Source organism: Marmota flaviventris, chromosome 1 (genome assembly GCF_047511675.1).
Source record: "Marmota flaviventris isolate mMarFla1 chromosome 1, mMarFla1.hap1, whole genome shotgun sequence".
NCBI classification, from domain to species: domain Eukaryota; kingdom Metazoa; phylum Chordata; class Mammalia; order Rodentia; family Sciuridae; genus Marmota; species Marmota flaviventris.
In genome coordinates this window covers 86,711,430-86,730,896 of record NC_092498.1, presented here as the reverse complement: position 1 = coordinate 86,730,896, position 19,467 = coordinate 86,711,430, and the positions used below count along the sequence as shown (strand labels likewise).

Sequence of the window (19,467 nt, the reverse complement as noted above, 5' to 3'; positions counted from 1 at the left end):
CACTTCTTACATTAAATGTTTCTGAACACTTAAAAAATAAAATCCATTTCAGTACTTTTTATCCCAGCTACTGATAGAAAAGCATAAACACAAATGCATCGCATTCATAGGTTGTCTGAAATTTTGCCTGATCAGGTACTGTTAGAATTTTATCAAGCAAAGTCAAGATGCTCTTTGTTTAAACTAAAATGCAAACCCCAGGATGGAGATGTGAGAACCCTACCAGAGATTCCTTGAGAGATGCTGCCTTCAGGTCAGTATGTCTCAAAACATGTGTACATCTTCTACGCCAGGAGGCATGAATTGTATCCTGCCTACCCTGGATGCCCACTGTCTCCATGTCAGCTATTCTTCCTCACTTGCCATCTTCCTGCCGTTGCTCAAGTGCCTTCACGTTGTTGAAGCAATGTCTCATGTTAAAAGAGGGTGAAGTAATAAATTGTGCTGAAACTGACCCCCCCCCAAAAAAAAGTACTTATAAACTCCCCCCTTTATTCTGTCCAACAGAGTGAGTCATTCTCTCCCATCTCTAGCTTCATTTTCCTTTTCTTGTTCACATGCTTTCCCCCAAGTCGTTTCTATTTTCTTTGTCATTAACTTTTGTTTTTATTCTTTTGGGTTTCTAGCAGCTTACTCCTTCAGTTGCCTGGGTTAGTGAGGACTAGAATGTTCTATTTTCAAAACCAAAAGAAAATTTAGTGAACCTCAGCCTGCAAAGGCTGCCATTAACTGTCAGATGACATGGGTGGCAATTAGTTGTCCTGATTCCCTGAGGGAAGTGTTTCTTTTTCTGAGTCAGAATGCAGGGTAAGAATACTCAGGTGGAGAACTAACACGTAACTAGTACTCCTAACCATATGCTTAAGATAAACATTGTTGTAATCCCTAAAAACTTCAGTTCGGCTCTAGGAGTTATTGGCTGTGGGACAGTGCTGTTCTCGAATCAGGTATTAATTATTTCATCTTGTGTGTTGCATGACTGTTGGTTTTGGTATTGTTGAGGGGTGGGTGGTAGTGAGCTAATGTATGATGAAGTCAGGCAGAATGCAGAAGTGCTGCCTTTTTTTTTTTTAATTCCTGAGGCAAGTCACACTTTTTAAATTCTTTGTCCCTTGCTGGCCCAGAGTCTCTGACTAGTTCAGTCTCTTAGATACTGACTCAGGACCAGCTCTTCTCATGTCATTGGCATTTACACAGTTGAGAGACAATGCGTATCTAACTTCCCAAATCTCAGAGTGGGAAGTGGGAGAGGGAGCCTGCAAAAGGGCCAAGTCTCTGCATTTTCCCCCAGGTTATTTCCTATGCCTAGTTTATTTTGTAGTAGAAGAAAAATACCCTTTTTCCTCAACCCTAAGTTCTTAGTTGTAACAGATCGCTGTAACAAAAGGCAGGCTAGCGAGAAAAGCAAAAGGGAGTATATTCACGGGAAATACCCAGGGGGGTTGAGTGAGTACTTTTTAAAAAGATAGCTTTGAGTTCTAGCTCAGATAGTTATCTTCAACAAAAAAGAGTGAAGTTTTAGAGAAGAGACAAGTCTTTGTGGAAACTTATTGGCCATTTCTTTGCCTTTCCATAAGAGCTAGTTAATAAAACTTGTTAGGATAGATGCCGCAGGTGCTATCTCCAGGCCTAGAAGTCCAGGCTTTGTCTACAGTGGTTGACATTTGTTCCCCTTGGAAGAGAGGGAAGGTAGAATATTTTTTTGTTTTTATTAAATCCTTCAGCCCAATAGTCCTTACTGGATGAGGCATGTTTGGGGTGACACTTTGTGGTCTCCCACAGCTTCCTTTCTATTAGTACCTCATAGTACCTCATTTTAATTCTGCCCCTCAAGAAAATGGGAACAGCAGAGAAATGCTATCTGCTCTGGATTTTGCCCATCTCCCAGACTCCCACCTGAAGACTGGGTGCTCATCCTCCGCCCGCCTTGCCAAGTGCTCTGGTGCTGCTGGCTGTCAAATTACAGCTCTCAGTCCTCTCAGCACCAGCATGGGTCTTGGCTGTGACAGATCATCTGAGGACCAAAGAATAAAGGTATAGTGTTTGGGGAAGAGACAAACAGGGGACCCTTGCTGACCACTGGAAGCCCAAAGTGGTAGCGCGACTCATTCTTACAAATATGTCCCAGATGTTTCAAGATGGCGGTGCTGACCCCACTTTGGTGCTGTTCCCATTTCTCTGCTGACTTTGGACCAGAGAGTGCAGACACCCCACCTCTCCTTTGGAAAATGTATAAAAAATGTGTGGAAGTGCTTTGAGGAATTTTCCTCTTGATAATTTTTATGTCCTAGTGATGAGGATTAAATAGGTTTTCTAACTTTCTTTTAAGAAATATAAAGCAGAACAAGTCCCCCCACCTATTTCTGTGCTGCACCTAAAATATAGTAGGGCAACTCTGTAGCTTGGGGTTTTTCCACAAGAGGGCATGTTAGTCTTTACTTCCCTGCCTGGATGGAACCAAGTCCCCTAAAGAGCCCATCAGAAGCCCTGCTGGGAATGTAACTGGATAGCAACTTGGCAGCAAATAATAACTGGAGCTTTAAAAAAGTTTTATACCTTTAGCTCCCTAAATCTTTTAGAAATTGATTCTGGGCCGGGGTGTAACTCAGTGGTACAATTATTGCCTAAAACATGCCAGGGCCTGGCTCAATCCCCAGCACCATAAAATTTAAACAATTACTTTAAGAATGCTATCAACAAAGATTGATATACAAGAGAGAGTTTATCACTTAAAGTCAGCACAAATTTGGGAAGTACTAATCTTCTAACGGAATTCCGCCATCCCCAGCACCACTAACAAAAGAACTAACGAAAATACTCTGCCAATAAAAAATCTGTTTTCAAGAAATATTTAGTGATTAGGGAATGCTTACAAAATAACATTGTGGTAAAATGAGGTGCTACATTTGTTATATTGATATGTATAAACTGATATACAAGTACACTGAAAAAATACTGAAATTTTTCTTTTTCATGCTTTCCTATTATTTTCTAAACTTTTACTTCATATTAGTCCTAATCATCAGGAGAAGACAGACATGATCTTTTCTAGAAACCCTGCCTCACTCACCTGCACATCTATTGCCACCCTGCTTTGCCACCACTCTCTCTGCAGCTGATGTTTTGTCACATCCCTTTCTCCCCCAATCCCTAACTTCATCTTCTCCTTTATGTAGAACATCAAGACCCTTGAGAACTGAAAGTTATGACTTTCATATTTAGGGCACTTGTCAAAATTGTGCATAAGCCTGAGTACTAACAACAAATTTCAAACACAGTGGAAGACAGGATAGCTCAGCTTAGTGTCTTGACTTTAGGTTTCATGATTTAAAGTGGAATTTTTGGAATAGCCTCTAAACTGCTTGTTATCCATAGTAAGGACAGGTAGGTCCTGATGGCAGAAAATCCACCCAAGTCCTCAATTATCCTCCTGTCCTACCCTTTTCCTTCACACTTGTGAACTTGCTAAATCACAGTAACAAAGGAATGGTTATGGTAGATTCTTTGGCCAACCCTGGAAATAGCAAGTTCCCAAATGTCCAATTGATTGGCTTCCTGATTCTTCCGGTGATAATGGCAACATATAGGATTGCTGTCTTCCTGTCACACAGCCAGACCACAGCAGAGTTTACACTCAAGCTGGTTAGAAGCCAAAGAGCCTGCTGTCCTTGTCTGACTCCTGTACAACTCTGGATCTGTTTTCCCCGTGGACTAGCTTTAGCAATTTCTGGTTTCAAACCTCCCCAAACCTAATTAATCATGAAACACAGACCTGGATGGAGTTGTCTAGGCCCTGCTGCTTCAGTATGCGATTTTGCTTCATGGTTAATGCTCTTTAGTTTCCTTTGACAAGCTGTGAAAAACAGCAGGCACAAGGTTAGCTAGATTACTAATGATCTATCTTACAAAAAGAAGGAAATGAAATATTTAGTAACCCTTAACCACAGAAAAGGCCCCGACTAGGGGCTATACCATTCCACTGTTACTGTGATTTACCAAGTTCACAAGTGTCCATGGGATACCATTATCACAAATGTTGGTACAAGGTCAAATCAGACTATTCTTAAGAGTTCATCCATCCATCCATCCATTCACACATAGGCAATGGGAAGAGCCTCTCTAAAAAGTCACTGAAGCTTCTAACTGCACCAATCCTGAGAAGAGTCTGATCTTTCAAAATATTAATAATGTAAATAATGACAGGCAACTTGCAAATTAAATGCTCAATGAGTATTCATTGAACTGACAAATAGGATAATCACAAGCAGGCATATACCCATGTCTACCATTTGTTAGCCAATGGATGACTTCCTACCAGTCTTTTTAAAAAAATCTATTTATTCTAATTTGTTTTATATGACAGCAGAATGCATTTCAATTCATAGTACATATATAGAGCACAATTTTTCATTTCTCTGGTTGTACACAAAGTAGAATTGCACCATTCTTGTCTTCATATGTGTACATGGGGTAATGATCCATCTCATTCCACCATCTTTCTTACCCATCCCCTCACTTCCCCTCCCTCCCCTTGCCCTAAAGTTCCTCCATTATTCCCATTCCCCCCTCTCCATTTCATTATGGATCAAAATCCTCTCATCAGAGAAAAGCATTCAGCATTTGGTTTTGGGGGATTGGCTTACCTCACTTAGCATAATATTCTCCAGCTTCATCCATTTAACTGCAAATGCCATGATTTTATTCTCTTAATGCTGAGTAAAATTCCATTGTGTTATATACCACAGTTTCTTTATCCATTGATCTCCTGAAGGGCATCTAGGTTGGTTCCACAGTTTAGCTATTGTGAATTGTGCTGCTATAAACATTGATGTGGCTGTGTCCCTGTAGTATGCTGTTTATAAGTCCTTTGGGTATAGACCAAGGAGAGGGATAGCTGGGACAAATGGTGGTTCCATTCCCAATTTCCCAAGAGATCTCCATACTGCTTTCCATATTGGCTGCACCAATTTGCATTCCCACCACCAGTGTATGAGTGTACCTTTTCCCCCACATCCTCGCCAACAATTATTGTTGTTTGTCTTCATAATAGCTGCCATTCTGACTGGAGTGAGATGAAATCTTCGAGTGGTTTTGATTTGCATTTCTCTAATTGCTACTAGTGATGAACCTTTTTTTCATATATTTGTCGATTGATTGTATATCCTCTTCTGAGAAGCGTCTGTTCAGGTCCTTGGCCCATTTATTAATTGGGTTATTTGTTTTTTTTGGTGCTTAGCTTTTTGAGTTCTTGATTAGTGCTCTATCTGATGTGTGAGGGGTAAAGATTTGCTCCCAATATGTAGGCTCTCTATTCACCTAATTGTTTCTTTTGCTGAGAAGCAGCTTTTCAGTTTGAACCCATCCCATTTATTGATTCTTGATTTTCTTTCTTTTGCTATAGGAGTCTTATTAAGGAAGTTGGGGCCTAATCTGACATGAAGAAGATTTGGGCCTACTTTTTCTTCAATTAGGCGCAGGGTCTCTGGTTTAATTCCTTGGTCCTTGATCTAATCAGAGTTTTGTACATTTAGAGATAGGGGCTTAATTTCATTTTGTTGCATATTCTACCACTTTTTTTTTTAATGGTCATAAAAGTATCACTGTATTGTTCGTCCCTCCTTCTCAAAAGGCGTGCGCGCGCACTCACACACAACTTCAAGAATTTATCTTCCAGAGTACTATAAATTGGTTGCTCTGGCTAGGTAGTTCTTGTTAAAGTTGCAGTAAAACTTCATCTGAAGGCTGAACCCAGTTGGATACACAAATTGGCTTCTTCACTCACATGCCTGTGCCTCACCTGGGGGGGGGGGGGGCTAGAATAGCTGGGGGCCATCAGGACACATCTATCCATGTTAGGTCAGTCTGTCTGATTATGGCTCTTGGAAAGGTGCTTCCTCACTGTGAGAAAGGATGGATGCAGGGAGGACAAGGGATGAAGGTACAGACAGCCCAAGCCACATGTTTGGACAGAGGCTGGTGTCCTTCTAACCTAGTTTTTTGGACAACTTTGAGACTTTGAAGACAGTCCTGTGGTGGCTATTTGGCACCTCTGGGTTCAACAAGTCCAACAGAATTCTCTATTGTTGGGCTTACAAAACTCTTATGAAGGAAATGTGATAGTAACAACCACCAAAACCATATATTTATTTATTTTTATGTGGTGCTGAGCATTGAATGCAGGGCCTCACATGTGCTAGGCAAGAGTGCTCTACTGCTGAGCCACAACCCCAGCCCCAAACCCATATATTTAATAGTAGTCCTCTCAACGTCTTCCTGAATAGTGAGACACGCACTGGGATACACTTTTCTAACAAACTCATTCACTTAGCACTTACTACGTGCCAGGAACTTGGTTACTCATCAAATAGTAGCAGGAGTCATCCCTGCTTTCTGGGAGCTCATTAAGGACATCCTATGAATGGGTAGAAAGACTGCTGGAATCTTCTTGTTGGGCATGGGATCAGGCCCATCAGGACTGGTATTTAAGTAGTATTTTAGGAAATAGCTCATGCTTGGTTTTCTGTGCTTAGCAACTCAAGTATCAAGCTGCTGCTTCTCTATTCCCTTATTCTCTAATCTGACTTGGAAATTAAGACTTATATGCAAATATCACCTCTGACATTTCTTTCTTAAGTCTTCCCCTTAATGTCTGCAACCTGTTTAATTGGCTGAACAATATTAACTGTTCATTAAACATGTAAAGAGTAAATCAAGAAATGGAATCTTACATAGAATACGCTAGTGAACTAGCAAAACCAATTAGAAGAAATCCTGAAAGCATTGTTAATCTTACCATCCAGATTTTTATTATCTAGATGTTAAGAAATCCAGTCACATTTTAGTGCCAAGACTAACATAATAACCTAAACTTTTGAAAGCACATTTTCTATTTGGAATGCAGTACACATCAATAAAGGTAGGGCCTTCATCTGTCTCTGGGTGCTTGGTTTTCACATATACCTATGCTGCCATAGTGGTATCAGTGACACCTGCTTACGAGCAGAAAATAGACAAAAAGAAAATGGACAAAGATTCCAGGTAAGGTTAGAGGAAATTATTATTGTAGTTGTCTGAAATCAAGACTCTTGAGTTTCCAAATCAGAAATTCATACAAGTCTTTAAGATTTGTCCCAATCTGTTGGTGGTTTTCTTTAGAAACATTTTGTTGGTCATCCTTATTATATTTTTATACGACTGACCATTGTTAACTCTGTCAGAGTGGAAAAGTGATTCAGGGAGAAGCAAGTTCCAGGAAGAGGGAACTGTTCCTATTCAAAACTTTTTTAATATGTAGTCTGGGAGCCTGAATATATACTGAAGATATATACTCTTTCAGAGTATCTCCTTAAGTGTGTGACCTGGTGTCCATACACGAGGCTGTCCTTAAAGGGTCACAACTGGAGTTCATGCAAAGCTTTCTCTCTATAAACAGCTGCCACCCAGATGTGTTAACTGCAATCTTGATCCATACTAAGGTTAAAACCTGAGACTTCATCTAACAGGTAACATTTTGTCTTCTCCACAGAATGTGAATGGCATAAAGTACCACGCTAAGAATGGTCACAGAACACAGATTCGTGTCCGCAAACCATTCAAATGTCGGTGTGGAAAGAGTTACAAGACCGCTCAGGGCCTGCGGCACCATACAATCAATTTCCACCCCCCGGTGTCAGCTGAGATTATCAGGAAGATGCAGCAATAACATGCTGGTCATAACTGTGCCAAGAAATCCTCACCAGCAGTTGCTGATTTTGAAAACAGCCACCTTTTTTCAGGGGAAGCATTCAGCAACCCTTTAAAGAATTAAATGCATGCTTTAAATTTTTCTGTAATTTTGGAATGACGTATCTTTGTAGAGTTAATGATTTTGTACATTTGCACATGTAATCATCATACCCATTTTCATTACTTTGATATAAGGTGCTAAACAAAAAAAGCTCTAGGTTCTTCAGCACATTTCCCCCAAAACAAAATAAAATCGAGGGCATGTTGCATATGTTTAGTTGTATTGCAGTAATATCAATTGGGGGGGAGGAGGGGCTGGCACTGAGATGTTTTTTCAAGATTGTAATGTGATTGAAGTTTTTCAACACATCAACTCACGTTCAAAACCAAAATAATACCTTCATTATCACACTGGTTACCATGCCTTACATAATGGAGTTAGTATTTGTGAGTAGAAAGACTTTAGGTAATGGAATTATAAATAAGAATGTTTAACATAATATGCTAAAAATATTTTCATATTTAAATAACATGCATAAAAGGTGTGCTTTCTGTGTTTTATATTTCGCAAATCCTTTTGCTCTTTAAAAAGCTGAAAATCTTGCCATCTTGCCATCTGACTTATCATTTTAGTGTTATAAATGGCATTTTTGTACAAAATATTCAGTTCACTCATTAACACATTCGTGGAGTGCCTGCTGGGTGCAAGGGATTCAAATACCAATTGTTAACTTGCGGACCAAGATACCAGTTTAGTAAAATACTTTCCCCCTGAAATCTGTTAAGAAACAAGTGCAAATTTTGTGCATATGAAATTCAGTTATAGCTTCACCTTCCAATGAAGTTTTAAAGCACTTTGTAGTTCTCTATTGCCAACAGTTTAATGTTTATGTGTTGCCAATTCTTGCAACCACTGCCCTAAGAAACCTGTGGGTTGCAAATCAGAATTAAAACTCTAAGCACGTTTCAAAGAGAAACATTTTTGTTAAGACCCTTATTGCCTCCTTTTCATGTTGTGTTTTGAGACTTATTTTAAAGGCACTTTTCCCATCATATTGTAGATGTGTGCATTATCATTGGAAATGTCTGTTTAGCTTTATAAACATTTTGCCGAAATATGAAAATGAGCCTTATTGATGATTAAGTGCTTCTTGCAGCAGGTGGTCAAAGAAAAGTGTGACTAATATGACCCATCAGAGTGACCCACATCTGGACCATTACTGAAGTTTTTCTCACCGACAGTACCATCATGCCTTGAGTGTTCTTTTCTCCCAAGTGCTATTCCTTAAACCCAAGAGTTTACCAGTTGCCTAATTATGCAATAAAAATTGCTTCAAGACAGCTAACTACCCACATACAAACTGGTGAAAAGCAAATTCAAATTCCTCATAAAATAACTTTCTTCCCATTCTTTCCATTTGATGAAAAGTCTTACACATGGCTGGGAAGCAGGGGTCCCTCCTCAATTTTTCAGACATTTTGAAAGATAATTCTGTTAAACAGATGGGTAAGGTTCTTTATTCACAAGTTGTGAATCTCTCATAATGAGGGATTTAAAAATATTTATAAAGATACTGCCCACTAAAAATTTCCTCGGATCTCCGAAGAGTGGTCTTGGTCCTGAATACAGTGTTATCCTATGTTAAGAAGGTGATCCAGATATGAGAATCAACTAGTTGGTGCATAAAGCAGCCCTACTTGGCTATTTCATATCTACCTACAGTTGACCAAAAAAAAAAAAAAAAAATGTAGGCCAGCAATTATTTAGCTTTGCTCCTTCTAGTGCAAGAAACTGCAGGCTGGATCAGTAGTTCAACAGCTAAACAGTCATAAAAATAGTCATTGTGCATGTTAAATTTCTTTCAATGATAAAACAAATTCCAATTTCTATTTACTTATTGTGACAGTATTACTAAACAGGTAAGGATGGGAATATTTTGTTATACCGTGTATAGTGAATGTATTGTACCGTGTCTGTGAAAACTGTGCTTTAAATTATATTTTCGTATGTTTTGCTGGGGACAGAGCACATTGTTTGAAGGTGACAGAGGTTTTAGAACTGAAGGCAACTTAATCAAAATTCCTGTCAAGAAAAGCTGCTTATAAATGTAAATGAAATCACATTAAAATAAACTGCCTCTGACCCAAAACAAAGATGGCTCTTTTTTTTTTTCCCCATAATAAAGGATGAAAATAAAGTATTAAGCTTACCATGGGAACTATATAATCAGTGCCTTGTTCTATCGTACCTATTATTTTATAGTCTTCTGTGGGTGCATAGTTTATTCTCAAATTTTTGCTGTGACTGCATTACTTTTCTAAGCTTGGGTCCAAAACACTATTTAAAAGTAAAGGCTAATAAGATAGTATCATTTCATTAATAACAGCACCGTAACATTCAAAAGGTACTACTTTCAGATTAACATAAACCATAACTGCTAGCTACAACAAAAAATGCTCACAGTGTTAAATATGTTTTACCTGCATATATTCTGCTTGTTTTGTGACTTACCAGGAAGCTGAAACATGAAGTCTTCAATGCTGCTGCCTCTCAGGACTGTCATGTTTTAAACATTTGAATGCCTAATATACTGCCCTAGATTCAAAAATCTTTTCAGAGGATTCCTGCAATACAGATTCTCTTACAAATACAAGCAACATGACATGCATGCAGTTCACATACACCACCCCAGAAGTCAATAGTAGATTAACAGTTTGCTCAGAGTAAGTCTCAACATTTGGATAACTACCAAAACAGTAAATGTTAAATTCTTAACATTGACAGAAAGAAATACAGTTCCTAAGTTTTTTAAAGGCCAAAAAAATGTGCCCAAAATGCTAGGTTAGTGAAAAACTACTGCAAATAAATTTGACAAAGAAATTACAGACCTTGAAAAATGTGTGTTCTTTAATGTTAATGGGGACTGCACAGCAGACACAACTAAAGAAACACATTACTTTCATTTGGGTTTATGCATTTACATTTTTAATCACTGAAAATGTTATTTCAAATTTATATTCTCATCAGGAAAATGTGAAAAAGATACTGACATATTCCGATTTTTATGCCACAAACACTGTTATGAGGTCATTTAATATGAAAACAAATTGTACTGACTTGTTCCCTTTCCCCATTAGTTATAAATACAAATTCAACGCAGTTTAAAAATAGTCATTTGGTTATTCTAAATTTTGTCATAAAATTAGCAAAATATGCCTTCTATTAATTCCTAAAGCCAACATTTCATATATAAAAAGGGTATTTGCAAGCATGTGATCTCATTCTACCTGAACTTTCATTTCTAAAGAAAATTTTAGAACTATTATTTCACAAGCTAAATTATGGACTTTTCTATATATATTCAAAGAATTAACTTCGCAAAACTGTTATGATCAATGTTTTTTATTACATTATATTTAGTAATCATGCTCAATCAACAAGATCAACAGAAACTTGTAAATATTCTGCTAAGTAATCTAGCACACTATTACATATATATTTTTTCAGTGCAGTAACATTAAAATAATTCCTGTATCCTTTTTTCATACAATTTTGCAAATGAGAATAAATAAAGATATAAACACACAAGAACTTCTTTTCTTAAAGCAAGTAAGATTAATAGTTAGGTTAAAATTATATTTATTGATAAGCCAAAGACTGACTCTGACCCTAGCAACACCAAACTCAAAGTAGCTCTTTGTCAGAAAAGTATGGTAGAGGATGCGTGAAAGTGGTGCCTTGTGGTCTTCTTAGTGGTCTATTTGAAGTGACTTTTTTTAAATTGCTAAACTGTATTAAATCATAATAAAAAGTACCTAGTCAAAGTTTAGAACATGCTGATCAAAATGGGTCTGAACATGCCTTTCAAACCCCTGCTGGTCATAGTCAGGAGGGAACTGCTCGCTGCACATTGGGCACACCTTCCAGTGGCTTTCAACATGTTCTTCAAATTTGCTCTGATCATAGTTGGGAGGAAACATTAGTTCACAAAGAGGACACTTCTTGTGAACATCAAAGCTTAAAGAAAGGAAAATGAAGAATTACAGATTTTCTAATAAATTTATAACAGCAGTAATGGTCAGTATATGACAATATTACATTTATCAAATTAGCTGACATTCCTATTGAACCAATGTATCTTGAAAGCCTTTAGTTACTCCAGAAGCCTTTTTCCTGCTTCTCAATGCTGACTATAGATAATTGTGTATCTATTCATAAGGCCTTTAAATTTAATCTATAATTAGATAAACAAAACCTTTTTCATTAAAAACCACTAGCACTGTGTGAAATGAGGCTTAGTGCCAAAAATTCCTTTGGAGGTAGTGGTACTGGGAATTGAACTCAGGGATACTCAACCATTGAGCCACACCCTTAGCCCTATTCTGTATTTTATTTAGAGACAGGGTAATACTGAGTTGCTTAGTGCTTGCTGTAGCTGAGGCTGGCTTTGAACCCGCAATCCTCCTGTCTCAGCCTCCTAAGCCACTGGGATTACATGCATGCGCCACCCACCCAGCAAATTCCTCCACTTTTAACTAATAGGAAATGTCTATTGTAAAACTATAAGGGCAAATACAATTCAACAGTGCCCATTTGGTTTAATAGTCAAGTTAATATGACATTGTTTCTCAAAGGATTGCACATATCAGAATCATCCAGAGGGCAGTGAATTGCTAGGCCATACACCTGATTCTGTAGGCCACACACTGGGAACTTACTTTCATTTCTAACAAATTCCCAGGACTAACAACACTTTGAGAATCACTAGTCTTAATCCATGTAATTCTACAAAAGAAAAGAAAAAACTTACCTGGAATCAAAGCAAAAGCCTGTTCCATGCCCACGTAAATGCTGACTTGGTGGATCAGAAACAGTGGGCACATTTTCATCTTCCTAAGCAGAAAGAAAATAATTTTAAAACATTTTTGAGAAATGTAAAACCAACTATCAATTCCTTAATTTGAATAAGCAAATTGACAGAACAAAGGAAGAAAATTATACCTTAATTATCATTTAATTAGACTTTCATATAAATAAATATGTTTGACAGTGAACTTAACAGAATATTTCACTATGTACTAACAGTCTGAACTTCTTAAAAATAAGGACTCCCCATACCCAACAGGGCATATATTCCAGGATCTGTGGTGGATGCATGAAACTGAGGATACTACCCAACTGCGAATAATTGTTATTGTCTATATATACATACCATACCTATGATAATTTCTAGATGAGGTATGGTAAAAGGTTAATAAAGTAACATAAAACAGTATACTCTAACAAAAGCTATGTGAATGTGGTCTCTTTCTCTCAAAACATCTTATTGAACATTCTCACCTTTTCATTTAAAGGAAGCAATTCAGTTTCCCTTTAGCATATTCCAATTGTCAGCATCAATTTCTCTATTGCTTTAGTTCCCTTATTAGGTAAAACAGGATTACTTGAACACACACACTGTGATACTGTGAGACAGTTGATCTAAAAACTGGGATAGCTACTAGGTGACTAAGAGGCAGGTAACTAATACAGGGTAGATAACATTTGTACGAAAGGATGATTCAGGTTGTGTGTGAGATTAAGACTATAGGTAACTAAAAACCATACTACTTAGAACAACACACAATTTTAAAAGTATGGATTAATTCCAGAATTTTCCATTTAATATATCCAGACCACAGCTGACTGCACATAACTGAAACCAGTGATAAGGGTATACTACTATACAAGAACAATATTTAGTGAAATGGAGACATATCATATGTAACTGTGTGAATGAAGGTAAAACCAAAACCTTTCAAACCTATTAATTGTAATTAATTTTACTGATTTTTTAATCATTCCACAGCCTGAGTGATCATTTTCATAAGACTGCATTCATGTTTCAATTTACTCACACGTACTAATTGTTAAATTGCAAGGAAACTTTTCTGATGTGTAGATACATCCATGCACAATATACAGAAATCATAAATATAGGAAAACCAATAAAATGTCTGAGTTTTTATGTGTATATTCTTGGGCACACACACTGGTAAATCCAACTAGAAAATACATGTTAAAGCAAAACATTGCACCAAACCACACACCTCAAAATGCTGTAGAACAAAATTCAAAATTCAATTTTTGATTAATAGATAGTAAAGGGAACTTAATTCTGAGTTTTAAATTTAAAAAAAAAAAAAAACACACACACACTGATTTAGATTCCTGTGCTTATATCCCAGAAGTAAATTTGAGCTATGGACATGTTACACCCACACAGAAGCTCAATTAACACCCAGAACAGGAACTGAAATTGCCTATTTGCTTTTGTTCCTTTCAATAGCAATTAACCACTCTTGTGTCATGACTTAACAGCACAAAACCAAGTGTAGCAGGCACCAATGAACATCCTTTATAGTGCTGGGTAGTCATGTTTGCCCCACAGAGGCTATTAATGTACTATTTAAGTTGTCATGGGGAAGAGGTACGAAAAAAGTATAGGTGACGTGAAAGTGCAATGTTAATGAATAACCAGTATTTGGGGGAGGGGTGCTTGTCTATCATTCTGACAACTTTCCCTTCTTGAAATATAAAGGTGTGGGCAAGAAGCTTCCCTGCTACCCATGTACATGAGAAAGTGCTTTTTATTTCCATCCAGAGAATATACTGGGCAAAAGGAAAATAGGACAGACAACCTATCTAGGCTTAAAGGGTGGGGTGATATAGCTGTAATGAAGTATTTACTTAGCATGCTCAAGGGACTAAGTTCAATCCCCAGCACCATTAAACAAAACAAACAAAAAATTAAGACTATAGGTAACTAAAAACCAGGCAGCTTAAATTTATATGTACAAAGAAGGAAGATGATATAGTAGATCTGATAGTAAGGATAGTATGTATAACATAATAAATTTTGATTCTGTTCCAGGTTATTCTAGCTTTCAGATTTAGGCTTTCCAGCAACAACAGTTGAAATTCTGAACCTGCTTAAATAACTAACATAATGAACCAAAATTTCTTGTTCATCAATCAAAAAGAAAAATAATTTGCTGGGTGCAGTGGCGCATGCCTGTAATCCCAATGGCTTAGGAGCTGAGGCAATGAAAAATTTAAAATCCTATAACCTGCTCTCTCCATTTTAAAACAGATAACAGCTTTCATCAATTTTGTGCTTTCATGAATAAGCCTAGAGTATAGTGTACTGCAGGCTAAGATGCCACACACATTCTATCAGATACATTATTACCCCTGCTCATTAAATACCTGGTGGAGGGAAGGAGAGCAAAAGCAATTTACACTTTCTAAATATGGCAATGATAACCCTATTATTCTGGTTATGTTTTATCACCTATTTTCTAATCCAAGGGAAGTGGCATTGGAGGTGTTATAATGAGAAATGGCAATTTCTTGTGAAATTCAACAACAAAAGAATCACCTGATAGCTCAGAATCAGAAAATATGCATTAAGTCTTTGAAGAGCCAATTCATACAATGAAATCTCTCATGACATTGATATTCAAAATGATCAATCAACAAAAACTTTATAAGATACTACACCATACCAAGTGGGGTTCATCCCAGGGATGCATGGTTGGTTCAACATACAGAAATCAATAAACATAATTCATCATATCAATAGACAAAGAAAAGAATCATATGATCATCTCAACAGATGCAGAAAAAGCATGTGATAAAATACAGCACCCCTTCATGTTCAAAATACTAAAACAACTAGGGATAGTAGGAACATACCTCAACATTCTAAGAGCTCTGTATGCTAAACCCAAGGCCAACATCATTCTAAATGGAGAAAAATTGAAAGCATTCCCTCTAAAACCTGGAACAAGACAAGGATGCCCTCTTTCACCACTTCTATTCAACACTGTCCTTGAAACTGCAGCCAGAGTAGAGGGATATGAATAGGAAAAGAACTCAAATTATCACTGTTTGCCAATGACTTGATTCTACAGTTAGAAGATCAAAAGAATTCCACACCAGAAAACTTCTAGAACTAATAAATGAATTCAGGAAAGTAGCAGGATATAAAAAAAATTAACATCCTTAAACCAAACATGTTCCTATACATCAGCGATGAATCTACTAAAAAGAGAAATTAGGAAAACTACCCCATTGACAACAGCTTAAAAAAAAAAATTTATTTGGGAATCAATCAACCAAATAAAGTAAAAGACCTCTACAATAAAAACTACAGAACACTAAAGAAATTGAAGACGACCTTACAATATGAAAAGACCTCCCAATGCTCCTGGATAGGTAGAATTAATATTGTCAAAATGGCCATACTACCAAAGGATAGGTAGAATTAATATTGTTAAAATGGCCATACTACCAAAAAAGTTATATAGATTTAATGCAATTCCTATTAGAATCCCAATGACATTCTTCATAGAATTAGAAAAAGCAATCGTGAAATTCATTTGGAAAAATTAAAGACCGATCCATAATAGCTGAAGCAATCCTTATCAAGAAGAGTGAAACAGGAGGCATCACAATACTAGACCTTAAACTATACTACAGAGCCATAGTAACAAAATGGTATGGTACTGGCACCAAAACAGACAAGTAGACCAATGTACAGAAGACACAGAGACAAACTCACACAAACGCAGTTGATCTCACACTAGACAAAGGTGCTAAAAATATTCACCGGAGAAAAGACAACCTATTCAACAAATGGATGCTGGGAAAATTGGAAATCTACATGTAACAAAATGAAATTCACCCCTCTCTCACCTTGCCCGAAACTCAACTCAAAATGAATCAAAGACTTAGGCACTAGAACACAGACCCTGCGCCTGCCTAATAGAAGAAAAAGTAGCCTAGGATCTGACTTCCTTAGCAAGACTCCCAAAGTCCAAGAAGTAAAATCAAGAATCAATAAATGGGATGGATTCAAGCTAAAAAGCTTCTTCTCAGCAAAGGAATCAATAACAAAGAGAGAGCCTACAGAATGAGAGAAAATTTTATCACACGCACCTCAGATACAGCATTAATCTCCAAGATAGACAAAGAACTCAAAAAACTTAACAGCAAACAAAGCAAATAACCCAATCAGTAAATGGACTATGGAACTGAACAGACACTTCACAGAAGAAGAAATACAATCTGTGAACAAATATATGAAAAAAGGTTCAACACCTCTAGCATTTACAGAAATGCAAACTAAAACTACACTGAAATTTCATCTCACTCCAGTCAGAATGGGAATTATCAAGAATACAAGTAACAATATATATTGGCAAGGATGTGAGGAGAAATTTACTCTCATACATTGTTGGTGGGACTGCAAATTGGTGCAACCAATATGGAAAGCAGTATAGAGATTCCTCAGAAAACTTGGAATGGAACTATCATTTGAACCAATTATCCCAATCCTTGATTTATACCCAAAGGTCTTAAAATCAGCATACTGCAGTGATGCAGCCACATCTACGTTTGTAGCAGCTCAACTCACAATAGCTAAACTATGGATCCAATCTAGGTGTCATTCAACAGATGAATTGATGAAGAAAATGTGGTATTACACTCATACACTGCTGGTGGAACTGCAAATTGGTGCAACCAATATGGAAAGCAGTATGGAGATTTCTTGGAAAATTGGGAATGGAACCACCATTTGACCCAGCTATCCCTCTCCTTGATCAATACCCAAAGGACTTAAAAGCAGCATACTACAGGGACACAGCCAATCAATGTTTATAGCAGCACAATTCACAATAGCTAAACTGTGGAACCAACCTAAATGCCCTTCAATAGATGAATGGATAAAAAAAAATGTGGCATATATATACAATGGAATATTACTCAGCAATAGAAGAGAATAAAATCATGGCATTTGCAGGTAAATGGATGGAGTTAGAGAAAATAATGCTAAGTGAAGTTAGTCAATCCCAAATAATCAAATGCTGAATGTTTTCTTTGATATAAGGAGGCTGATTCATAATGGGATAGGGAGAGGGAGCATGGGAGGAATAGACAAACTGTAGAGAGGGGAGAGGGGTTTGAGGGGAAGAGAGGGGGCACGGGGTTAGAAATGATGCTGGAACATGATGATCATTATTATCCAAAGTACATGTATGAAGACACGAATTGGTGTGACTATACTTTGTATACAACGAGAGATATGAAAAATTGGGCTCTATATGTATAATAAGAATTGTAATGCATTCTGCTGTCACATATAAATTTAAAAAAAACAGTAAAATAAAATGAAAAAGATGTAAAAAAAAAAGAAAAAAGAAAAGAAAATGTGGTATATATACACAATGGAATACTACTCAGCCTTTAAGAAGAATGAAATTATGATATTTGCCAGTAAATGAATGGAACTGGAGAATATCATGCTAAGCAAAATAAGCTGATCCCCAAAAACCAAAGGTCAAATGTTTTCTCTGATATTTGGATGCTAATTCATTATAAGGGAGGGCAAGGCTAGGGAAAAACAGAGGTACTTTGGATCAGACAGAGGGGAGGAGTGTGGGGGCTGGAAGGAATGAATCAGACATCATTACCCTATGTACATACATGAGTACACGACTGGTGTGATTCTATAGCATGTACAACCAGAAGAATGAGAAATTATACTGTTTATGTGTTATGTGTCAAAATGAATTTTACTGTCATGTATAACAAATTAGAATAAAAGAACTAAAAATAAATGATTAATTAAATCTTGGCCCAAGAATAGACTTATCTTATTCTACTCATCAAGCTTTGTTAATTCATTTCCCAAACCACATAGATTAAAAATAGCAAATCAGATTGGGAAGTAAGGCTATTAAAGCAGGTCCTCTATTAGCAACAAAAAAACAGCTTCAGTGAAAAGAGAAAAGAAGAACAACTCTAAGCATCCAATGGTATTTCAACATTGGATCACATAGCTTTACTATACATCTTTAAAGATCATGACATTGTTTAATGTTAATTTTTAAAATCAAGATTATAATATTCTTTGAGAGAACACAAAATTACACAGCAAGTACTCTATTTTGCAAAGATTTCCACCAAAAGTCAGCACTGAAAGTTACAAATTTGAAAGGATTAATATCAGATTTATCTGTAGCTAGTAAAATAATCTTGTAATTTTAAAAATAATCTGTTAAAATACTCTTATAAGCAAATTATTGGGAATATCATATTGAAATCTATTTATGAACAATTTCAAATTAAGAACTTTCTTGAAAAACCAACACTTTTATTAGTAGTATTTTAAAACCTTAAAAAAAAAGTTCCAAACCCTTTAAATTGCCTTTAGACTCATCAATATAATACTATTTCTATTACAAGTTGATTTTTAGGCAGAGGAAACAAGCTATTGTAAACTGAAACCTATTTGAAACCCCCAAACTTCTCATTACATGGTTCTTATTAGATGCTTCAAATATACTCTATATGAAAACATTTTTCTTATATAAAGTATATAATGATGTTGGACATTAGAAATAGTCTTACAATGGGTTAACCTTCTGAACTAAAAAAAAAAAAAAAAGATTAGATCACAGTATATAGCGACTCCTCAAAAAACTAAAACCAGCATTACCATATTATCCAGGAATTTCACTTCTGAATATACAGTCAAAAGAATTAAAAGCAGGGACTTGAATAGGTATTTGCATACCCACATTCAAAGCACCATTATTCTCAATAGCCAAAAGACATGAACAACTCTCAAATGTCTATTGATGGATGCATGTAACAATTCTACATAATGGAATATTATTCAGCCTTACTGAAAG

At 36.6% G+C, this 19,467-nt stretch overlaps 2 protein-coding genes across 5 annotated transcripts in view; one reads left to right on the top strand and one right to left on the bottom strand.

Annotated features, from left to right (window-relative positions):
* The window catches only part of Jazf1 (JAZF zinc finger 1), a 327,436-nt gene extending 317,557 nt beyond the window's left edge, over positions 1-9,879 (top strand). The window contains exons 5-6 of one of the 2 annotated variants that reach the window (XM_027939607.2): positions 136-253; positions 7,526-7,612. In XM_027939607.2, coding sequence (XP_027795408.1) covers positions 136-237 — 102 coding nt within the window. In that variant the 3' untranslated portion in view covers positions 238-253; positions 7,526-7,612. Of the gene's footprint in view, positions 1-135; positions 254-7,525 lie in introns of both variants that reach the window. The other variant, XM_027939606.2, reaches the window with a different exon arrangement.
* A 1,233-nt stretch (positions 9,880-11,112) lies between these two features.
* The window catches only part of Tax1bp1 (Tax1 binding protein 1), a 69,936-nt gene continuing 61,581 nt past the window's right edge, over positions 11,113-19,467 (bottom strand). For all 3 annotated transcript variants that reach the window (XM_071613922.1, XM_027939615.3, XM_027939616.2), the window contains 2 exons: positions 12,537-12,619; positions 11,113-11,743 (listed from right to left, as the gene is read on the bottom strand). In XM_071613922.1, the coding sequence (XP_071470023.1) occupies positions 11,542-11,743; positions 12,537-12,619 (285 nt within the window). In that variant the 3' untranslated portion in view covers positions 11,113-11,541. The remainder of the gene's footprint in view (positions 11,744-12,536; positions 12,620-19,467) is intronic.